At 42.6% G+C, this 21,315-nt stretch overlaps 1 protein-coding gene across 1 annotated transcript; it reads left to right on the top strand.

The window, feature by feature from the left end:
* Positions 1 to 258: 258 nt before the first annotated feature.
* Positions 259 to 20,310, top strand: card11 (caspase recruitment domain family, member 11). The gene is made up of 25 exons (XM_041957152.1): positions 259 to 519; positions 6,695 to 6,894; positions 7,031 to 7,168; positions 7,439 to 7,615; positions 8,668 to 8,816; positions 9,040 to 9,219; positions 9,892 to 10,038; positions 10,419 to 10,544; positions 10,674 to 10,874; positions 10,998 to 11,150; positions 12,178 to 12,247; positions 12,346 to 12,539; positions 12,631 to 12,737; positions 12,875 to 12,915; positions 13,035 to 13,158; positions 13,280 to 13,481; positions 13,808 to 13,934; positions 14,023 to 14,266; positions 14,776 to 14,860; positions 15,383 to 15,478; positions 16,016 to 16,133; positions 17,280 to 17,462; positions 18,086 to 18,207; positions 19,108 to 19,223; positions 19,634 to 20,310. Exons 2-25 carry the CDS (start codon positions 6,705 to 6,707, stop codon positions 19,836 to 19,838), a joined length of 3,495 nt encoding a protein of 1,164 aa, XP_041813086.1. The 5' UTR covers positions 259 to 519; positions 6,695 to 6,704; the 3' UTR covers positions 19,839 to 20,310.
* The last annotated feature ends 1,005 nt before the right edge of the window (positions 20,311 to 21,315 follow it).

The raw sequence follows: 21,315 nt of genomic DNA, 5'->3' as shown, positions 1-21,315 counted from the left end.
TTAATATTCTTTGTCTCCTTCATCTGACCATTGTGACCGTATCTGATGACAGCACACAAAGTGAGACAGGTCACACCGGCTGCGGGCTTGCGCTCTTCCTCACCTCTGTGCAGTCAACTTGTTATTTCCATTAGAGTTCACATCGCCCCCGCTGTCTGTCTGTCTCTCTCTCTCTCTCTCTCTCTCTCTCTCTCTCTGTCTCTCTCTCTCTGTCTCTCTCTCTGTCACTCTCTCTGTCTTTTTCTCTCTCTCTCTGTTTCTCTCAGTCTATCTTCAGCTCAGACGGTGCGTCGGACCCACAGCTCCCATGCGCTCTTCAATTCCTTTAAAAGTCCTCCCTCTCACTTGGATAAATGGAGACAACCTGAGCCTCTGGGATTTATGGTAAAACAATCGGCTTCGTGATTTCAAGAAAAAAAGGAAAAGAAGAAGAAGACAACAAAGGCAAACAGGATACCACACCTTGGCTGGGTTTAATTCATCTTCCACTCTTTGGACTGCTTATCCTCCGCAGCTCAGGTAGGTCAAACAACTCTAATTGTATTCATGCATGTTTGTGAGTGCTGATGATGCACCCAGAAATGAGGAATAATGTCAGAGACGTTGCCGATCATCATTGTAAACGTGCGTCAGTTTGAATGGAAAGTCGAGAAACCGAGACGTGACATGACACCCCATAATAAGGCGGCGGCGACAGCCTGTCACAGCCGTGTGTCATCTGTGTCATGATGAGAGAACACAGCACCTTACGTTCAGAGGAGCTGTCAGAAGTGCACGTTTGTCCCTTTAAAGCTGCACAAAGAACTGATGGATACAGGTTGATTAAGATGGGAGCATCTATCCTAAACATCAGTTTTGCAGCTGGACTCGTACTGGTTAATGAATCTGCATGTATTTTCGTTTCTCTGACATTTTCTTGGCCTGTAAATAAAGAAAGTTATTAGTTTGGCAGCACAAGAGAACCTCTGAACCCCTGTCATCATCGAGCCGTTATCAAAATGTTTGGGATTCCAGCAGCAGGTGCAGAAGACAGCGACCTCCATTGAGGGAGAATCAGGGAGATGCAGAGAGACAGAGATATAAGAAGTCGTGTACAGAACAGTCATTCTGCTTATTCATTACAATGCACTGATCTCAAACTCTTAAATGTACAATGTGTTTTGCTGAAATATGTTGTGGTGTGACTGTTTCTGCATATGTTTGAAGAAGCACAAAATGTCCTTTTTTAAAGTTATGCATGAGATATACAATGATTTGCATTCCACCTCACAACCAACGTGCATTAACTTTTCAAGTGTAATATTATAAAGCAGAAATCGCTCCAATGGATTGTCCTGATTGGAACAGAAAACATACACTGAGCCTGTTTTTTTCTGTATGATATTAAGATATTAAGATGATTTTTTTTAATTATGCAAATCATACAAAATGCACATGTCAGTCTTTAGGATAGCTGGACCTCTGTACCCTCATCTCTGTCTCTCTTCCCTCTCGTTCAGAGCCTACGTATCAAATATCTTATAAGCTTCAGCTATTCCACTGGACAATGGAGCCTTTATGATGGTTTGTACACCTGAACCAATCATATCTGCCTATCAGCTAGCTGGTCAACCAATCCCAGTCCAGTACACAGGGACCTTGGGCACAGCTGTCTCATGGACCGACTGTGTTAACATTGCCTTGAATTGAATGCACTTGTGTGAAGCTTAAGAGTGATCAAACTTTTTTTTTTTTTGGTCCTGAAAAACATGATCGGTCACTGTATGTGCTCGAGAAACATGCAGAAACATAATGTGAACGTATTCTACAAGTTCAGTGAATTTGTCTGTGAAGATTCTCAGTCATCCATGTCATGGTTGTTCAAGAAGGCTTCTTCTGTTCTAACTGGCTGGTGGGGAGTTCCAGGTATTTAAGCTGTGGGGGTCGCTATCAAGGACATTTATGCCCCTCGGGCCCCTCCTGGTTGTGTAGCGGCAGGCTTTAGAGTCGTTGGAATCACCTGAGGTCAAGTGTCATCGACAGTCATAGGTGTTTTCACATGAGGCCAGCTGTGAGTATTTGTTAAATCTCCTGGGAAGGGCTGAGGGGCCAGTATTGTAGGTGGGGGATTAATGGTGTCATAGACCTCCTCCTATGTGAGGGATGGTTTCTCGACTTTGACGTGAATAGCCTCTTTCACTCCTCTTTCAAACCATCTGTCCTCACTCTCAAAAATATGCACAATGTTGTATGTGAGTTGGTACATCATGAAGTGGCACACTACTTGATGTTAGATTGGATTACACTATAATCCTCACTCACTTCCTCTATGGAACAGTGGCACACCTATTTGTGTCACTTTGTGCAGAACATAGTTGTGGTTGGCTGAGAGTGTAATAATTCTGGGTCACAACGACGCTCACATGGTGGAACGACTTCACGCATCATGCTGAATCAACGTCAACCGTCATCAATCATCATATGAACGGGGCTGTCGTAAAAAACTAAAAATCTGAGTTACACCGAAGGACACAAAGTCTGCTGGGTTTAAATGAACAGATGTGACAGCTGGGTTAAAACACCAGATTAGTTGAGGAGGAGTAATATCAGCATCATGGAAAATCACCGGTAACCAATTTCCATTTCCACCAAACCATTAGCAAAAATGGATGCACGTCCATCACTAACAGAAAGTAGCAAAACTTTAAATCTAATTAAATGTCTCTTCTAAAAAACACTGAACCAACAATATGAATTTGTTTTAAGGAGGCGTAGCTGTATTAAACAGTGGAAACAGACAAATACAATAGAAAAGCACTAAAGATAATTAAAAGGAATGTAAATAATGATGTAGTGATTGTGGTGTATGTGAAGGATGTGTGAAAGAGTGCAGATTATATGAACACTAACTAATTATTGGATGCAGATGCAGGATGCAAGGCAGTAGCAAGTCTGTATATGTACCACTGAATGGCCTTTGATGGTGTTCTTTTCCAAAATGTGAGAAAACCATGTTAGTATAAAATAGTCTTAGTTTGGAACCCTGCAAAATGTCTTTGTAGCAAAAAAATTTAGGCATTAATTTAAATAAATGATGCTGTCGTCAATGGAAGTCAATGGAAACATTAGAAAAAGCCAGAGGATATATAAAAACAGCTTTTTTTCGTCTTTGAAGGGTTCATCCCGGCAGTCTCTGTCGTGAAATGTTCATATGCACAGATTTCATTTGGTCTTGTGTGTGTGCCCAAATTGAAAATCTTTGTGAGATTCATCAATACCTTTTCATTTCTAGAATGTTTCTTCCAAAGTTTTATGCAACAATGTTTTCAGCTTTCAGCACACTTTCCAGAACGCATACCATTTTACTATCCTCATGCTGAGCCGGTGCCTGACACCTGGGGTAGATCTCCACACTTTAGACTGCACATGTGAAATCTCACATGCTGGACCACCTGACACCCAGCTGTCCCCATTACATTCAAAGGAAATAATTGAATAATTGAAATGTAATGTATTTACTGTCTTACGTGAGGCAAAATCAAACTTGAAATTCCATCATTTCATTTCTATGTCAGTGTAAATAAAAATGCATAAATATGTAAAAATGTTTTGCCACCAGCTTAATTTTTAAGTGGCACATTTATTCTTTAGAAATGGAATCGGCCCAATTTAAATGTAATAGTGCTGTACTCACATGGCTCGTGAAATGTGGTCCATTGCACTGCATATTTTACATGCAGTATAAATACTAACCTGGAAATCTTTGGTGTGTCTTCAGCAGTAACCATGTAATTTAGACGTATTATACAGAGCATGGCGGCGGGAAACAGTTCAGATACTGAGCAGCGAGTCCTGCAAAACAGTATGCAGCTACATTTGTGCGTCTGTCTCTCTTAAGTCTGCAGTTGCTGAGGCCACACAAACGCACACATATAGACTGTTCTGAAAAAAAAAACAGTCAACTCCTCTGACCACATTACTATAAACAAAAGCGGCCAACTGAGAGGACTAAAACAGTGCACAGGAAGAGAGCTACTACTCACATCTGGGCTGAAAAGGAGGAAGCAAGGATGAGCTTTCTCGGTAATGAACTCCAAAATAAGAGAAGAGAGAAGAGGAAACATGTATGTGGTTATTGAATGAGTCTGTGTATGTGTGTGTGTGTGTGCATTCAACGTATGTCTGCATGCACTGTGTACTTCTGCATGAGTGCATGGGAGTGTGTTGGTGTGAGTGCTTGTGGTTTCATCATCTGCTGCAACTGTGGCAGTACATACACACTGTAGATACAAGTCACGGCTTCAAGTGTTGACGAGGTGCGATATTTCTGTCTGCCTCAGACTGCATTTGAAACGTAGATTATCATTGATTTTGTTCACTGACCGACTGTCTACATATTCGAAAGGTATTAATATAGCACAGAGAAAGTCATGCTGGTGATCAGAGGTATTTTCACACTGACAGTAATGCTGCGGATACAACCTTTGCCAAGTATTTAACCAGTATATGTGTGTGTGTGTTAGTCTGCAGCATGAAGGGACAAACTCAAATCATCACATGCATGGTGCAGGTGACAGTTGTATGCAAAAGTGTGTGTTTACATGAGTAATGCCATCAGATAGGCTTGATTTGCCTAGCTGTGGACTGCAAGTCACAAAGCAGGATTGTAGGATGACACCCACTAGCCAGACAACATGCAAATCCCAGAGATGCATGGACAGTGTGTGTGTGAGAAAGTGAAATGATTGAGAGAGGAAACCAAGTGGGAGTGAGAGGAAGATAAAGAGAGTAGAAATATGTCTGTAGAAAAGTTTGAAAAAAGGAGAGGCAAATGGAAAGATGTCAGTTGGTTGAAGTTTGTTATGTTTGGAAGGGAAACAGACGAAGCGGAGAATGTGTGGGACCCGAATGAGCAAAGTCTCACTCTGTTCTGTTGTACTTCACGAGGCCTCGCAGGGCTGTTTTTGCACACATTTACGCAAACGTACCGTCACATGAGTTGTAAACAAAAAGTCATGTTTTAATATCGCCGCCTTATTTAATCACCCAAAGCACATCAGCCAAGTTACTAAAAAGTTATTAACTTTGGCCATCAGCGATCACAGTGTTTGTCGTGCTCAGTGTTTCATTGTGTGTTCATTCACACACACACTCCATCCACAGTTGCCTGCCTCAAAGGGATCTAGTTGGAAAGAGTGACTGTTCACCTTGCTGCTCACATCATCACTCTGTGAGTCATTTTATGGATTCGTGCATGCAGTGAATCACTGACAACACTGTTTTGTTTTTGTTTGTTTTGGATTATTAGTTTGCATACTTGCAGATGTGAGTACATTTACATTGAGAGTCTACAGCTCTGATATGCTAGCAGCTCTGTGAGGCTGTGCTCGGGCACAGCACTGCTTTGAGCGAAATGCTAATGCTTGCTAACACTCACAATGACAGCATTAGATGTATTGGTAGGCACAGGTATAATGTTTACCTTGTTCACCGTTAGAGCTCGACTGGTCGGGTGATATTAGCTTGCGGTATGTGTGTCTGTGTTGACTGATGATGATGATGCACTCCTGAAATGCCAAACTAGGTTTGAATTAATTCAGAAACGGTGTCACCGTTTGGCAATAAATTATTATTAAAAACATGAACAGACATGTTGTCCTGCACCTTAGCTTGTTAAACAAGCCACCAAACAAAGATTGTTAGCTAATCAGCAGCTCAGCTGTAGCACATACTCTTCACGACCACTAACGATGCACCGTCTGTCCATGACATGTGGCTTCAGTGCAAGTTGGTTTATTATGTCTCGTTCCCTACCGTGTGACATGATGGCAGCCTGCCTGATGCTGTCAATCAAACACGGACACCGGCAGCCCCCACCCCCCAGCCAGCTGTGACAAAAAGACCTTTTTACTTCCTTTTAATAAATAAAAAGGTGACAAAAGGAGATGCCTACAACTCTGATCTGACTCATCAAAATGATTACGCTTGATGAATACACTACACAAATGTCATGGCAATTCAGTCAATAGTTGCTGAGATATTTCACTTGAAGCCAGAAAGGTCATCCTCACGGTGGAGCCAGAAAGGAAATGTCAGGGGATCATCTGGACACTATAAACGTCTGAACCAAATTCTATAGCAATCCATCAAACAGTTGAAATAATTCGGTCTGGACCATAACGGTGGACTGACCGTCCTCAGATCCATGCCACTAGCATAGCGTATAATACAGTCATATGCCAGTTAAGTGTGTGGCTGTGATTACCTGAACCTCCTTTCCTGTGAAGCAAGAAGAGGGAAAACCCCTCAGAAATAACATGGCTAAAAAAAAAGACCACTTCTTGGTCTGGTATCTGCCTTGTCTTGCAGAAAAGTAACCACAAGTAAACTAAGACAACGTGATTTTAGCTTGTGGTTCCTCAGAGCCCAAAAGAAATGACGACTTTGTTCCAACTGTGCACTCACTAATTTGTGCTAACGGTTGAATTTGCAGAAAACAACCACTGATGTCAGTTGCCTCACCGACAGTTAACCTTGCCACGCTTTCATGTAACGCAGCCTGTTGTCTGCTCTGAGAAAGGATCACAGTCACAGTCATAGACAGACACATGCATACAGTTCTCATCTCTCTTGCAGCATCTCTTTGATTCAGCTGTGATGATGAAAAATGACATTGCATGATCAATAGCCGCTGTCGGCTTTTTCATCTTTTCAGGGCGCAAGAGATGGAAAGCAATACATCCGACGATGTGGAGACGCTGTGGGAGAAGGTGGAGAGCAAACGTTACGAACTGTGTCGCATCATCTCCCCGGCAAAGCTCACGCCCTACCTCCGCCAGTGCAAAGTCCTGGATGAGCAGGACGAGGATGAGATCCTCAACTCCATGCTGCTGGTTTCCAAAGCAAACCGCACAAGTAGGTGGAGGGATGTGTGGGCGTTTTATGTATCAGCCGTGCTATCGTAATAGTTTTCTTGCGATCTGAGATTGTACGCAGTGAAAGTGATTTTGTGTGTGTTAAGATTAAAGCATGTTAATCACTCCTCTGCCAGGCCGTCTACTTGACATCCTCCACACTAAGGGAGAGCGGGGGTATGTGGCGTTTCTGGAGAGTCTGGAGTTTTACTACCCTGACCTGTACAAGCTGGTCACAGGCAAGGACCCCACGCGACGCTTCTCCACCATCGTAGGTGAGGCTCACGCCTTTGGTTGCAGACACATGCAGACATATGCATGGGCAACTTTCACATGCACTTCTCTTTACAGTTTGACTACCACTGGTGAACTGAAGCAACCAATACTGTGTGCTGATTATCAGTGACTTTATATTGAGCCATCTTCACCAAACTTAGTGATGGCAGTGCCATCCTGTTACACTATATGCAGATGATAATTTGTATATAGTGTACAGCATATTATACTCTATACCCCATAGTTTCCTGTCTGTTTCCTCAATGCAGTGGAGGAGGGTCACGAGGGTCTGACCCAGTTCCTGATGAACGAAGTGATGAAGCTACAGCAGCAGTCTAAAGTCAAGACCCTGCAGCACGTTGAGCTCAGCAGGAAGAACTGCACCCTGGAGGACGAGCAGAAGAAGCTACGGCTGGCCAATCAGGAGCTCCAGGCCTTCCAACTGAGTAAAAACACATGTTATCATTTGAGACATTATTTTCCGATCACATCATGCTTCAAATCCAAATGAAAAACCTACCACCATGAATTGAAACTGTGACCCCACCACACATGCTTGACTTACCCTGCTCGGTGCACCACACTGGGGTTTATTAAGGCTGAGTTGCCAATCACATTGTCGACCAAAGCCTGTTCACGAAACTAGGACGCTGTGGTACTCGTTGTCCTGTGTGGAGGAAACCAGCATTTGGCACGCATTCACAGTTAATCAAATGCTAAAAATAATTTCAGCATAATGTTCAGGCCAGATCAGCTCATGTCCCTCTGACAGCATTTAGGTGTACACTCAACAAAATAAGACACAGTCGGCATGGCGTTGCAAATTTCCTGGTCAGGGTGAATTTGCAGAATTATACTACCCCAAAACCACATCTGTCCTTCCTGAAACCTTTAACTTGATATGTCTCAATATCACATTATGACCTGGCTCCTTTTCTAAATATCCGTGTTCATTTAATTCAGCCATTCATGTTAGATGTTTTTCTGTATGTAAGAAAAATCCTATGTAGCTGTAGTGCAGCCAATTATTAAATTACTGAAGATCAAAAAGACAGAGAGTAAAAAATGGCATTATGAAATAAAAAAGTGATATTATGAAAGTGTTACGAATTAAAAACATACTTTAACTTTAATGATATCAATGCAATTTGGAAATGTCAAAAATATACAAAAAAATATTATTATTAAAATTGTGAAAATGAATGATGAATTAACATGTCAAAATAATAAGTTGCATGTTTTATAACAATATAATTATTGTATTTATTATTCAATTTATACTTTGTGGTTCATTTATCACAATTTATTTGTATTATTATCACTTTCATAATGTGTTATTTGCTTATTTAGTATTTAACTCTTTGGGCTTCTACATGAATACATTTTCTATATTTTCCTTTAAACATGAAATTTTTATATATACTTTGCAATGACTGCTGCTGTCCTGGACAACACACTCGTGCACTACTGTTTACATAACTACGGTACGGCTTTCCAGGGTACAACAAGTTGAGAGAAGAGAGAAACACCTACAGTGATGAGCTGTTGAGAGTTAAGGATGAAAACTACAACCTGGCCTTGAGGTACGCCACACTGAGCGAGGAGAAGAACATGGCAGTGATGAGGAGCCGAGACCTGCAGCTAGAGGTACTGATGGACATACAAATGCGTCAAAACAGATATACATTGTCAGAATGTTATGTACTAGAAAAAAATATGTGAGAAATGATCATTAATGATGAAACTTAATCAGTGACTTTAGAGGAAATGTGGGGATTTGAGGGCGTTAATCAGGGAGTGTAACCTGCTCTCACATCCATGCTAGTATCTATATCTCACTACTCCTTCTGTGTCCTATCCGCATGTATAGATTGATCAGCTGAAGCACAGGCTGAACAAGGTGGAGGAGGAGTGTAAGATGGAGAGGAGGCAGAGTCTCAAGCTGAAGAATGACATTGAGAATCGGCCAAAGAGAGAGCAGATCTTTGAGCTGGAAAGGGAGAACGAAATGCTCAAGATCAAACTACAGGATCTACAGTCCATCATACAGGTACCTTCTGCCTAAAACACACGCACACAAACACACACACACACACACACACACACACACACACACACACACACACACAAGATTAATTGCCAATAGAAGATTTTTTGTGCATGTTCCAGCAACTGAGATCTCAGTGACATGTCCCAGATGTGCAGAAAGAGCACCTCTGACTTCCGCTTGCCATGTTATTCAGCAGCTTCTTAATCCTTTCATTTATCCAGATTTGCAGGAACAGACCAGCAAATTAAGTTGCACTAAGTATTTTTCGCATCACTGCATTTCCAGCGCAGAAGCCGAGGATTATTTTAACAAACTACCGCTTCCACTTTATTCCTTATATGCACAAGCACAAGCACAACACACTGTGTTCACCAGGTAGCCACTAGCTGTATGTCTGCACTTTGCTGCTGGACAGGTAGCAAAACGGTTGGTTTATGAGAGCTTTATTGCTGAAAACAGCGGACTGCTGACGCTAATTAGAAGAGTGAGGGTGAACTAAAAGAGTAAACTAAAACAATGAGCTGAAAGACGCTAAAGTGCTCCGTAGAGCTGAAGGAAACCAAAGAGTTGCGTGATGTTTGTCTGTGGGTTTGTGGCGATTCAGTATGAACGATCCAGCAGCCAGTTTGACAAGGTTCATAATCGACAATGTGTGTGTTTCTGAATACTCAGCCCGGCCCCCTACCTGCGTCAGACAAGGCCATCCTTGATATTTTGGAGCATGACAGACAGGAAGCATTAGAAGACCGACAGGACCTTGTCAACCGCCTCTACAACCTCCATGAAGAAGTGAGACAGGCGGAGGAACTACGAGATAAGGTAACATACACACACTACAAACACACAAGCACGTACATTTTCATATTGGAGATAAGGTACGTGGAAGTAAGTGATAAGAGATCTTGCTTGGGACTGCATGAATGTGAACCAGAGTGGGGGTGGGAGCACACAAAGGTTAACAAAAACACACCCTTGAAACACAAAGCCATTAATAGAGAGTTTAATGCCCATGAGACCATCTGTGATACACACCCTGTGCAGAAACCCCCATCTCAGGCCTCTCTCTATGCAACTTGCTCTTTCTACTTTCTCCCACTGTGTTTCTCTTCCCGTATCTGCGTTTTTCGAATAAGCTATAAATAGCACCCTGTCTGTGTGTGTGTGTGTGTGTGTGTGTGTGTATGTGTGTTCGCATGCAGTACCTGGAGGAGAAGGAGGATCTGGAGCTGAAGAGCTCCACACTGCAGAAGGACTGCGAGATGTATCACAACCGCATGGACACCATCATCACCCAGCTAGAGGAGGTGGAGAAGGAGAGGGACCAGGTGAAAGCACTCACTCACACACACACACACACACACACACAAACACACAGGTGCAATTTTTCCACTGCACATCATGACCATTTGCAATTTTGCCCATGTTTGTGTGTGTTCATGAACTGGGTGCTACAGGCGTTTCGAGCCAGAGACGATGCCCAGCACCAGTTCTCCCAGAGTCTCATTGAGAAAGACAAATATCGAAAGCAGATCAGAGAGCTGGAGGAGAAGAGCGATGAACTCCACATTGAGATTGTACGCAAAGAAGCCAAGCTGGTCACCTTGGAGTCTCGCCTACGACGGCTGTCCAAGGACATTGTTTTGGACCAGGTCAATGTGGGTGATGACTGCTCACATTGCATCTCTGGAATTTGCCATTTCAGCCAGTTTCATTGTCTAATTCTGAAAATCTGCTAGTTTTCATTGAGTTTTTCTGTTTTTTTCCTCTTTGTTTTGCAGAGTTTGCCGAGGGACCTGCCTCCGACCATCATCTCTCCGGGGGAGTTTAAACCCGTCCAGGGCCAATCAGAATGGTCCAGCGATGAGTCGCCAGAGGATAAGATCTTATCCGAGGAGCCTCGCCTCAAACGCAGACCCAACCTCAAAGCAGGGGTCAGCCAGTAGCCAATACTCACACAGGCTTACTTATTTACTTATGGGTCATTGTGGCAAAGGCCAGAGCTCCTATTTATCAAACTTCTAAGAAAATGTTCTTAGTTATCACAATGCCACACATGTATCAAGCTACTGTACTTACTCCTACTTACGAAGTCTCTTAGAAACTCTGAAGTGATCATAATAATAATCACATGTATGACCAGGAACAGCCAAGGATTTCTGTGTTCTGCAGTCATCCACAATCTACTTTTAGATAACTCAAGAAACCTCTGGAGCTCTATTAGATTTAAGTATTTTTAATTTGTAGGAAATTTGAACAGTTTCTATTATGAAGAATATAAGTAGCAGTAAAGTGAAAGAATATTAGTACTGCAGATGGTGGACGGCATGCCCTGGGTTTGGAGAACCCTACAGGACTACTGGCATGGAGCCTAAACAATGCCCTGCTGAGGACAGGGTATTTTAGCCACCTAAAAAAAGGCCCACTTAAAATAATCAATGTCAATTTAGGTGTAGGCTATATTTAGAAAATTTTGACTTCTTTAGAAAGATATTTCCGACAGGTAACTGAAGCTGTTACATCGCTCTCTCAAAGCCGCCAGACTCCTTTTACAAAAACAACAATTTTACCTCGTAGAACACAGTTTCAGCTCACAAACAAACTTGAACTGATGCTACTTTTTTAGTCGGGCCTTTTCTTTAGGTGGATAACACATTTTTGCTGTCCTTTAACGGACATGGCAGAAAGACAAAAGTTGAAAAAGAATGTGGCAGAAATGGAATATCATATTCAGAAGTATGTTTTTAGTGTATAATCACCTGAAACAAGGATCTTTGTGCTGTGATTACCTTAGAATGAGCTCTTTGTATCTACAGAGTGTCCATGGAGTCCACCATGTTGCCATGTGTCTACAGTCGCTCAGAACGGACAAACCAAACCCTTGGTCCAGAGAGGCCCATTCGTGTTTTTTGCGAGTTTTGCGGCACAGTAGCTAAAAGAATTTTATGTTGTGTATTTTAGAACAGAGTGAAGTCTCCAGTCTGTGTACCCAAAGACCTTCACGTCAACTCAGAGGCCACTCAACCTGCAGGTATCAACATGCAGCTCATTCATATGCTTTATTCTGCCATAACAATGTTCCTTTATGTACGCTCATCCACATTTGTGTCCAACTTTCCGTTCTTTTAGTCAACGGTGGAGACTGTCTGGACATCCAGATGCTAAACTCGCACACCAACAGCCACTCCCTCCCTTCCTCCCCCAGCATCCCTATGTCCCCCATATATCCGGCCTCCTCAGCTCCCCCGCTCTCCTCCTCCTTTTCCCCATGCCCCTCCCCACTGCCCTTCACAATTGGAGAACAGTCCAACAGGCCAAATATGGTGAGGTCTGCTTTCGTACAACATTGTTAGAGTGCTGTCCAGTTTGTTCTGTAATGTGAACGTCTGCTTTGTTCACCTGTCAAACCTCCAGCTGCGTTACCGTAACGATAGCATCTTGTCCACGCTGCCCGAGCCGCCGGAGAAAGCATCACTTTACCGCAGAGAGAGGGAGAAGGAACATGACTTCCACCCCCGCAGGTCCTCACAGTCACTTAATCTGTACTGTTTAATCAATGGGACCAACATTATTTATTCCTTTTTTATGAATTTGGGCTAGCTTGTATTCAATTTCCTGTTATGAACTGCTTCAAAATAATCTGTTCGCCCTCTTTTAGCCTCCCGGACTTTGATAGTGACAACATGGAAATGGAGTTTGGTAAAGTATATGTTTACACATTGCCCAAAATTGTGCTAATGATGTTTTTTCTTTCTCTGTTTATCTTCAGCCATTTTTTATTAACTCTCTATCAATCTCTCTGTCTGCCCCGTCCTTAGAGGATGAAGTACAGGGCGGTCCACCTTCTGTCCACTCCTCTTCCTCGTCCCATCAGTCAGAAGGGATGGACACCTATGACCTGGAGCAGGTCAACAATATCTTCAGGAAACTCTCTCTGGAGAGGTACAGCACAGACTCTCATGCGCTCAAACTCGCAGTAATCAGTGCACGTGAAGCTTACTTACAAACCCCTTCCACTGTCAGACACGTTTGTGTGAATTTGAGTATGCGCGTCTGTGTGCAGGCCGTTCCGTCCGTCTCTGTCCTCCTTCTCAAGGATCAGCTCCTCCCTGAAGCCGGTGCAGGAGCTGTCGTTGCCGGGTGAAAACCTGCTGAAGGACATCACTCTGGTTGGCGGCAATGACAGCGGGATATTCATCGCATCCGTCCAGTCGGGCTCCATCGCTGAGAAGGTGGGGCTACGAGAGGGCCACCACCTCCTGTTGGTATGTAGTTTGCTTACTGCATGGGTTAAACTCACACCCTAAGATGAGTAAAAGATCATCAGCTGTAGAAACAGAAAAGAAAGAGTAAGAACATAGAAGATGCATGGACATTTTCAACAGAAAATACAATTTGTGAATCAGCAAACCCTTTATTTTCTATATTTTCAGATGCCTGTTTGTTTTTCTTGATCCCTTATCCAATGACCATTACCCATAATTGAGGGATTCATTTGAAAAAGCGCCAAACAATCTTACATACAACACAAAAAAACATGACAAGCTTTAATTTGCTATTTATCTGTCTTGTGTTGTGATTGGCTGACCAGCTTGAGGGATGCATACGTGGGGAAAACCAAAGCATTTCACTGGATACCAGCACTCAGGAAGAAGCCCACTGGACGCTGCAGCACTGCTCTGGACCAGTCAGGCTGCACTATCGAGCCAACTATGACTGTAAGCGTCATATCCACGTGTATATATCTGTTTATGTGACACGCATGGACTGCTCATGTAAGCTGAAATGTGTCCGTGTGTGCTCCAGCCTTCCGTCGCCTTCAGAGGGACCTGAAGGAGGGCGGCCTGGCTTCTGGCGACTCCTTCTACATACGGGTGAACCTCAACATCTCCGGCCAATCAGACAACTGCTCTCTGAGCGTGCGCTGTGATGAGGTGGTGCACGTGCTGGACACCAGGCACCAGAGCCGCTGTGAGTGGCTGTGCGCTCGAGTCGACCCCTACACCGGCTCCGACCTGCCCGACCGTGGCACTCTACCCAGCAACTCACGGTACAGAGGAGATCTCTAAACCCAAAAGCCCTGGCATCAAGCCTGAGAGCTGGATAGAACCTTTTTGCTGTTGAGGATATGAAAGCTGCACCCGTTTGAAACCCAGCATGGTGTCAAAGACCATTTAAATGCTGGAAGGAGTCGAGTACCATGCATCTGTTCCGCTCTAGCACTGCAGCATCCTGAGCATGATGCAAACGTGATGCAACAGTTGAGCAATCATGCAAAGTTTAGCAGGGGCCTTGGGGGGTCTACATCTGCTTTCAGGATGCAAAGTTTCAATGCAGCAGCAATATCCAGCCACACACACACACACACACACACACGGTCAGACCTCAGTACATTTTCACACCCAAGTCTGTTATTGTCACCAAGAAGCACAGGAAGCAGCTTGATGTTAGGGCAGTCTCTTCAACGATGATACATTTCGCTTTTACATCTGTGATTGTGTCAAAATTGTGAGTCTGAGAATTTTATCAGGACTTGTGTGTGAATGTGTGTGAACGTAGAGCCCAGCAGCTGCTCCTGGTGAAAATTCAGAAGTTATTGTGTCGAGGGGGGAAAGAAGAGAATGAAAGTCACCGCAACAGTCGGGTAAGAAACTTCCTGAACCATTTTCTTAAAAAAAAAAAAAAAAAAGAAAATATGCATACATATTTGAATATTCCTCATTAATACAGCAACCACATTCACATTTGGCTAAAGCAAAAACTCCACAGATGTTATATATATATATATATAAAAGGAAACCATTATAGAGTTCTTTTGTTTCAAACAGGGCTATTTTGCTGTCAGACATATTTATTTATTTTGTTTGACTAATTTTATAGGTATAGGTTATAGGTTGTCTTGTAGGTTTACTGTATCTAAGTATGCACTGTGCAGCTGAAACAGAATTCTGATCAGAAAATATCTAAAATCAAGGTATGATAGAAAATCATGAGCAGCGACATGATTAAATGAACATGATTGGGACACTTTTGACTAATCCCTTTGACTTTTAAATAATTGTGTGATTATATATTTTTTTCTCTACTGTTGCTTTGAGTTTGTTAGTTAACTGTCTGTCAAAGTGTTTGATATACAAGCTGTGTGTGTGTGTGTGTGTGTGTGTAGGCCAATTTGCAGCCAGAAGAAGCCAGCCACTCTCCCGATCCTAAAGCCAGTCCACGCATGTCTAGAGCCAGCATCTTCCTCACTCAGATACTACAGGTAAGGAAGTGCAAACAAAACCTCCTGTCGTGGAACAAGATGTTATTCTCTTCAGCGACGCCGCCGCCTTCAGGCTGAGATGACCTGTGATGAGCACAGTGAAACATCGCTGGGAAGGGATCCTTCGCTTCAGCTAAACTAAATGTCACCTGCTGACGCATCGCGGCCTCTAATTCCAGATGATTTTCGAAGCACATTCTTGCAAACAGTGTCAAAACATTCCTAAAATCTCATCCTAAAAAGTCTGGTGTTGTCCTGTGTGCTCAGTGTATTTCAGACAAAAACCTACATTTCTGCTGAAAGACATTCAGTAGTAGGCAGCCTGTGCAGCTCACTTTACGATGTATGATGTAGTTTGTGTGTGTCAGAGAAAGGAATAACTGAGGAGTGAGATGGAATTATTGATAGTATCAAAGTAATCTCACAGCCTCGGTGCTGTTCGGCAGCTGTTTTCCTAAAATGTATGTGCAGCATGACTGAACAAAGCAGAGGAGCAAAGGTGCCTTATATAAGACTTTTTTGTGTCCCGATTTGCAGTTTGTCAGCCGGGTGGACATCAAGTACAAGCGAATGAACAGCAGCGAGCGTGTGAGGATCATCAACTCAGGCAGCACAACACTACCCAGACAAGGTTTAGAGACGCTTAGACCTGAGGGTGAGTGCAAAGTGACACAGGCGGGAGCAAAACTCTGCATGAGCAACCAGAGGAAACATCTAGAAAAGGCAAAAAAAAAAGAAAAAAAAAAGACTGAACAAGAAATTCACGTGGGCACACTGCTAAAAATTCACTCCTGAAACTGGTTGAATGAAACAGTAAAATAGAAGTGCTGAAAGTTTCAGTTTAAGTGTAAGTGCAGCTATTGAAGCTGGAAATGTGTAAGAGCTGAACAAGTTGGAGTGAAAGTGTTGAAAAAGCTGCTGAAAATGTCAGTTGAGATGTGTTGAGTGGTGAAGATATACTGTCATTTAAAGGGTAGCTAATTAAAGGAGTTGAAACATCAGTTTGCAGGAAACCAGTGAAAGCAGTTGAGTTGCCAATTTATGTGTAAAATGGTAAAACCAGTGGAAACTAAAGTGGAAGTGGACGTGCTGAAGTGTATGCAGTGCAAGCAGCTGAAAAACAAGATCTGAAAGTAGCTGAACTGCCTGTTGAAGAAAAGCCATGTTCACATGTACCTCCAAAAGAAGTTGGGACTGTGTGAAAAACATAGTTAAAAAACAATGCGATAATATGCTGATCCTGTTTGACATTTACTCAACTGAAAACAGCACAAAGACAATATATTTAATGTTTGACCTCATTCGCTTCATTGATTTTTGTTAATATCTGATTATTCTGAATTTGATGCAGCAACATGTTTCAAACAAGTTGGGACAGGAGCAACAGCAGACTGGGAAAGATGTGGAAGGGTCCAAAAACACCTGTTTGGATCATTCCACAGGGTTGCACAAAGGGTGGAGACTAGTTTTAATTAACTTTCTAAGTGAAAATGTGAATTAACATGAAGCAGTTAAAGAGGAGCTGAAGAGGTTCAAAGATGGGTAGAATTTTCAGACTTCGAATGGGCAAACGAATAGCACAGGAATTACGTAGTTTATTTTAATTATATATGATCCTCAAGCAGAGTGATTTTTGTGTAAATATGAGTCCATATATGTAAGGTTTACAATAGTTTATGGGTTTGCTCACAGAAAAGGCAGAGATTTAAATGAATTTTTTAATTTGATCTGGTTGATAACCTACGTCATGGGTGTATGACTGTGTGCGCCTCTTTTTGCACGTGTGCCGTCATGGAAACAGACGCTGCTGACCCAGACAGCGAGCTGAGCAGGAGTTTGAACCTGATTCCCTACAGTCCCGTCACCCCCCAGCGGACCCAGAGGAGACGGCCAGTCCTATTCACTCCCACTGCACTTGCCAAAACCATTATCCAGAAAATACTCAACATGGGGGGAGCCATGGAGTTTAATATCTGCAAACCAGGTCAGTGTTTGACAGGAATATGCAAGATCATTGCAGAAGACTATTTTCACCTCTTTGGCATATTCCCGCTGTATCCACCTTTCGTGAATCAAACACAGAGGAGGTAGTGGAAATAAGGAGTGAAGGGGGGAGAAGGAGAGAGAAGGAAGCCTGTATTGGTATTCAGGTCAGGTATTGTCCTGCACTGTGGTGTAGCTGTTAAAGAGTGTAACCTGAGAGCAGGACGGAAGATGGCCCAGTTGATAATTGGGAGAATGATGCAAGATGATGATGCTGATGACCCAGAGGAGTTTAGGCAGATTTTAGATATAGTACCTAAATCAGTTGACTTCCTGTTCTGTGAAACGGTACAGGCCTGCAAGCCCGCAGAGAATTAAAACTCCCACGACGAACCAGCTGCTCTCAGGCCAGGGGGGTCAGACAGGTTGCTGGTGTACAGAGCTGAACATCTGGCAAGACCAGAGACAGCGTGATGTCTTGGTTATGTGGAGATTCCCCAGGGCGAAAGCCTCAAAAAGTTTCTGTTCCTGCTCATGGAGCACAGCATATTGCTGTTCTAAACATTTTTTAGAATTGACACATTCTCTCTGTACTGTTGCCTTTTTGTGTTCTCTATTGTTCAGACACGCTGTCCAAAGAAGAGTTTCACCTGAAGCAGAACGTGGAGCCCTTCATTCACTACAAAGAGAAACACGCCACATTTGAATGCATCACACGAGAAAACATAGAGGCTGTCGCTGCTAAGGTATGCTGTTAATCATTAGTTTGTGTGTGTGTGTGCTTATATGTCTGTCCCTTTGGAAAAATGTCCCTCATAATTAGAAGTGTGTGCACTTAATGGAATAGTTTGGAATACCACTCAGCCACATGTCTGCATGGTAAATATGTAGCCAGCAGCCCGTTAGCTTGCCTAGATTGACTGATTCGATTTTGGCGTCAAAAGACAGTAATTATGACAAGAAACCCACAAATGTCTCATTAGATAAAATAATGAAGTGATGACATTTAATATCCAAAAGGTCAAAGGTCAACTGTGACATCATAATGTTTAGCACAAACCCTTTTCTGTCCGTTATTCAACACCATAACTCAGAAACAGAAGGGGAGATAGTGACCATATTTCACATTTGCTCAAAAACTGAATTTGTGACACTGGTCTTGGGCGTCCAGCAGCATCCATATTTGAAGTGTTGTTGTCCACCACCAGCTCATTGGTTCTGCTCATATTGAGCTTCAGGTGATTGTTGTTGCACCATGTGATGAAGGTCTCTATCAGTCCTCTGTACTCCTTTGGAAAAATAGTCTCTAAGTGAAGACATGGAATGGAATACATACATGTCAATACAGTGATAACTTCCATTTGTCCAAAAAATACACTTTTACCTTTCTACCTTTTATTAAAATCCTTCACTACATATATTACATGAATCTTGACTGACATGAATGTAAACTGCAGCTTGACTGGTTGGCAGAGGTAATACAGCTGCGAGGCAGTGTTTCTAGTTGTATGCCACTCTTTTATTTTTATTGTGGTTGAATTCATATATTCATGCATTAATTCAGTCATTGTTCATCTTCGCCCAGAAGAGGAGACAGCGCACATCTGTATTTTTTTGTAAAGCCCATTTTTTCCACCCGTCACCAGGACAAACACTGCCTGCTGGAGGCTGAGCTGAATTGCGTCAAAGACCTCCTGCGGAGAGAAATCTACCCAATTATCATCCACGTCAAAATCTGTGACAAAAATATCAAGAAGTTACGGTAAGCCTAAAAAAAAACCCTCACTCACTCTCATACATGTACCCACTGCCTCTTACCCACAGCTGCAAACCACAACCCTTGTTCCAAATGCAAACACACGTCAAATCCTGCATTACATTACATACATACATACACTATAGTGGACCTACATTCTTCTGTTTCTCAGTGTATGACGGATAATTGTTGCTGAGTGTCAATAAAACCTGTTGCTTGATGGGTTTTCTGTTGGCTTGTGCCTTTAAATAGACTGATCATATATTACTGTCAGCGTAATCTTTCTGAGAATTACAACAAAGAACACAAACCACTGTTGCAAAGTGTCTACAGGATCTCATCAGAGATAGTGGGTTCCAAATAATACCATACTCAGCACCGCAGCGCTGCTTCCTTCCTGTTTCCTGTCCACACAGGAAGTTGCCTCTGCGCGTGGAGTCGGAGGAGGAGTTTGTGAGGTCATGTCGGGCAAAAGAGAAGGAGCTGGAAGGCATTCCCTGCCTCTACGCCAGCCTGGAGCCCGACGCCTGGGCAGGGACGGACGACCTCATCAAGGTCATCAAAGACCGGATACTGGAGGAGCAGAAGAAGACGGTCTGGGTGGAGCAGGACCTCCTGTAGACACACAGATACACACCACAACAGTCTGTACATGAAAATGAACATGTGTAGCTGAACACCACAAAACACACCTTGTACATCAAACTTGTATACATATTGTTATATTTATGCTCAGACTCAAAAATGCTCATGTGGACGCTCTGTGTCGGACTTAAAATGAATGCATTATTATATATTTTATAAATGTGTGCATTTCCTTTGATTCAGAGAAACAAACAAATGGAAAACATTAAAACGTTTTTTTTTAAGTTTAGCATTTAAAGGGAAGGTGTTCAAAGTACAATACTGCCAACTGTCTGATCCTGCCTAACTTGGATTACACTGCCCTCTAGTGGCCAATGTGGGGTTTTCACACTGTAAAGACTAAAATCAAATCATATCTTGTTCATTTACTTCCTTTTGCAAAATGCAACTTTCTTTTCTCACAAAGAATTTTAAAAGACGGAAGATTAAACATGGTTTTGTGCAGCCAGCACAATTCTTATTCTTTGTACTTTTTCTTCATAGGTAAGCATCTCGTGGCCCCTTGTGGGGCTGCTGACCTTCAGGTTGGGGTCCAAGGATGTTTATAAATTAACTTAACATTAATTTAGGTATGAGTTGTTGGCAGGTCTAAGTCTTTGTTACTCAGTTCTGGAAGTGGCAGCAAGTTTGAGTCATGTGATTTGAGATTTTGGTAGTACTACTCTTTTATTATGCCTCCGCACCACTGAGTCATTATGTTTACAGGTTGTCTGGCCATCCACCCAATTCTTGTACACGCAATATCTCAGAATCGCCTGGAGGGAAGTTCTTCAAATGTGGCACAAAAGTCCACCGATTAGATTTTGGTGGTGACCTCACAAAACACATTTTTGGCCATAATTCAGGAATTCACACGCTCATTATGACAAAATTTCACAAAAACATCTCATAGCATAAAATGATGAAGCTATGACATTATAATTTTGTGCAAAAAAAACCTTTCTGGCCATTATGCAACACCATAGCTCACACCTTGAAACTGTTGTATAGATCTTCTGTTCTGTCAGGTTCAAGATGTGTGTGAAGCATCCACCTTTTACAGTTTGATTATTTGCAGCAAGCTCATTGGTTCCATGTGATGAAGCTCTCTGTCAGTCCTCTGTGCTCCTCTGTGAAAATAGCCTCTAAGTGAAGACAGCATGTCTGTCACCGGACATTGTTCACTGGAATCATACATGTCAGTATGGTGATAGCAACCATTTCACCTTGGACTCAGTACATGGATGTAAATGTCACTTGACTGGTTGGAGCAGGCGTACACCCACGAGGCAGTAATTCTAGCTTTTTTACATCAAGCATTTTGCCTTTTAAACTCATGTCCAATGCTGTTTGCACACAAGCTGTTGATTGCCAGCACAGTATTTCATGCAAATATACATCATAAGTTTGCAAAATATCCTCCAAGCTCACTGATTTTAACTCAGACTTGGACTCATGTAAAAATACATTTTGT

This window comes from Chelmon rostratus, chromosome 17 (genome assembly GCF_017976325.1).
Source record: "Chelmon rostratus isolate fCheRos1 chromosome 17, fCheRos1.pri, whole genome shotgun sequence".
NCBI classification, from domain to species: domain Eukaryota; kingdom Metazoa; phylum Chordata; class Actinopteri; order Chaetodontiformes; family Chaetodontidae; genus Chelmon; species Chelmon rostratus.
This window is presented reverse-complemented; position numbering and strand designations above follow the sequence as displayed.